Source organism: Stegastes partitus, unplaced genomic scaffold (genome assembly GCF_000690725.1).
Source record: "Stegastes partitus isolate 25-593 unplaced genomic scaffold, Stegastes_partitus-1.0.2 Scaffold1523, whole genome shotgun sequence".
NCBI classification, from domain to species: domain Eukaryota; kingdom Metazoa; phylum Chordata; class Actinopteri; family Pomacentridae; genus Stegastes; species Stegastes partitus.
The window spans coordinates 100448-102061 of record NW_007579254.1 but is presented as its reverse complement, the minus strand read 5'-3'; the positions used below and the strand labels follow the sequence as shown (position 1 = coordinate 102061).

Sequence of the window (1614 nt, the reverse complement as noted above, 5' to 3'; positions counted from 1 at the left end):
GTTTTCTCCGAGCGTTATCAGGAACGTGTCCCGACAGGATCTGGTTTTATGAGCTTCCCCTCTAACGGTCGCTTCATTCCAGCTGTGCACTGCTGGATCCCTGCAGGGTCTTTCTTGCACAACGTCGACCCCTTCACGCTCCCACGAGTCTTTATCGATGTGTTATTATTGAACCCGACTCAGGTGAGAGGCTGCAGATGGGCCACACCTCCTGTAGAGGGCGCCACGCCACAACAAGTCTGTTTACAGTCAAACGAAGGCTTTTATGATGCTGAATGCTTTCTGTCTGCAGGGCTGTGGTTTGATTTGATATGCATTGCTCAGACTTTCTTGTGTCTGAAGCTGATCTTATGACAGATTTAACCCTCCTATTGCCTTCAAATTTACTGACATCTTTTATCCTTGGGTTTAATTTGACCCCAACAATTTAAACCTCCAGAAAATATCACAATTAAAATTGTCACCCCAGTGTTTGTGTAAATAGCCCTTTAAATAAAACTGAACAAATATGTCAATGACTTATTTAGAGATTTTAAATATTGAACGAGTTCAAATTGACCCCAAAGGTAATAGGAGGCTTAAGCAGAAAAACAGGTGAAAAAAAACACCTGCAGACTTCCTGTTTGCTCCACAAGAGGGCGCCAGAGCTCCAAGAAGCAGCAACGTTGAGCTCAGTACTCACCTGCATGTTTCCCTGTAGCTCAGGTGGCAAAGATAAAGGTTTTCAATGCTTCTGAAACGTCTTAATTCTTCAGCTGATGATGAGGAGTGTGTGACAGCAGCAGGTCAGACTGCTGTGATCAGCAGAGAGCTGAAAAGCATAAAACAAACAGCTTCAGGGAGGGTTTCATCTTCACTACCAGAGGAGAACGTAATGTAAGCTTATACATATTCTCTAATGGAGAACCGCTCCGTCGCACAACTTTCCTTCTGATTTGAAAAACATGAAAAATTCTCCAAAATGATGCCGTCTATCAGGCAGAAGACAGTCGGATTTTCACACTTCCAACTCCCCTTGAACTACTCGTCTGTGAGAAAACTTGCAGCTAAAAATCACGATAGTTCGTCAGAATCTCTCTCATTTAAAAACGTGCTGTTTGTACCGAACAGGTTATGTAGAAACTAAATGAATCTTGAACTGCAGGCAGTGTTTACACCGAGGAGACGACAAATAAGTAGTTAAATATCTTTGTCTATCCTCTTTTTCTTTTAATATGATTATTTTTTATTCCGTAGATGTCAGCTGTGGTAAACGTTAGTTGGCTCACTGATGAATGAAGCTGCACTGGTTTGTGTCGGAGCCGTAATAATTTAGAGAATGCAGACGTCGGTGTTTTGACTGATGTCGTGGTTGTGGTTGTTTTTGTGCTTCTTGTGTATTTGTTGTTGATGTGCAGCTGCATGCGGCACCTTTAGCCCAAAACGAGTTTCCTTCGGGCCTTAGCACTCAACATAGCTCACATCGTGACCTGATGTAACCGTAGCAACAGTAATAAAGAGTCAAAACGTTTGTGGCTCTACTCAGTAAAGAGTCAAGTTAGGAACAGAAAATCCAAAATGTTGTGAGAATTTTTTGTGTTTTTACCCTCAAAAAAAAAAAAGTTAGAGTCCATT

General features: G+C 41.9%; 1 protein-coding gene across 1 annotated transcript in view; it reads left to right on the top strand.

Annotated features, from left to right (window-relative positions):
- Positions 1 to 1236: 1236 nt before the first annotated feature.
- Positions 1237 to 1614, top strand: part of crybg2 (crystallin beta-gamma domain containing 2) — a 49853-nt gene continuing 49475 nt past the window's right edge. The window contains exon 1 of the mRNA XM_008300307.1: positions 1237 to 1248. Coding sequence (XP_008298529.1) covers positions 1237 to 1248 — 12 coding nt within the window. The remainder of the gene's footprint in view (positions 1249 to 1614) is intronic.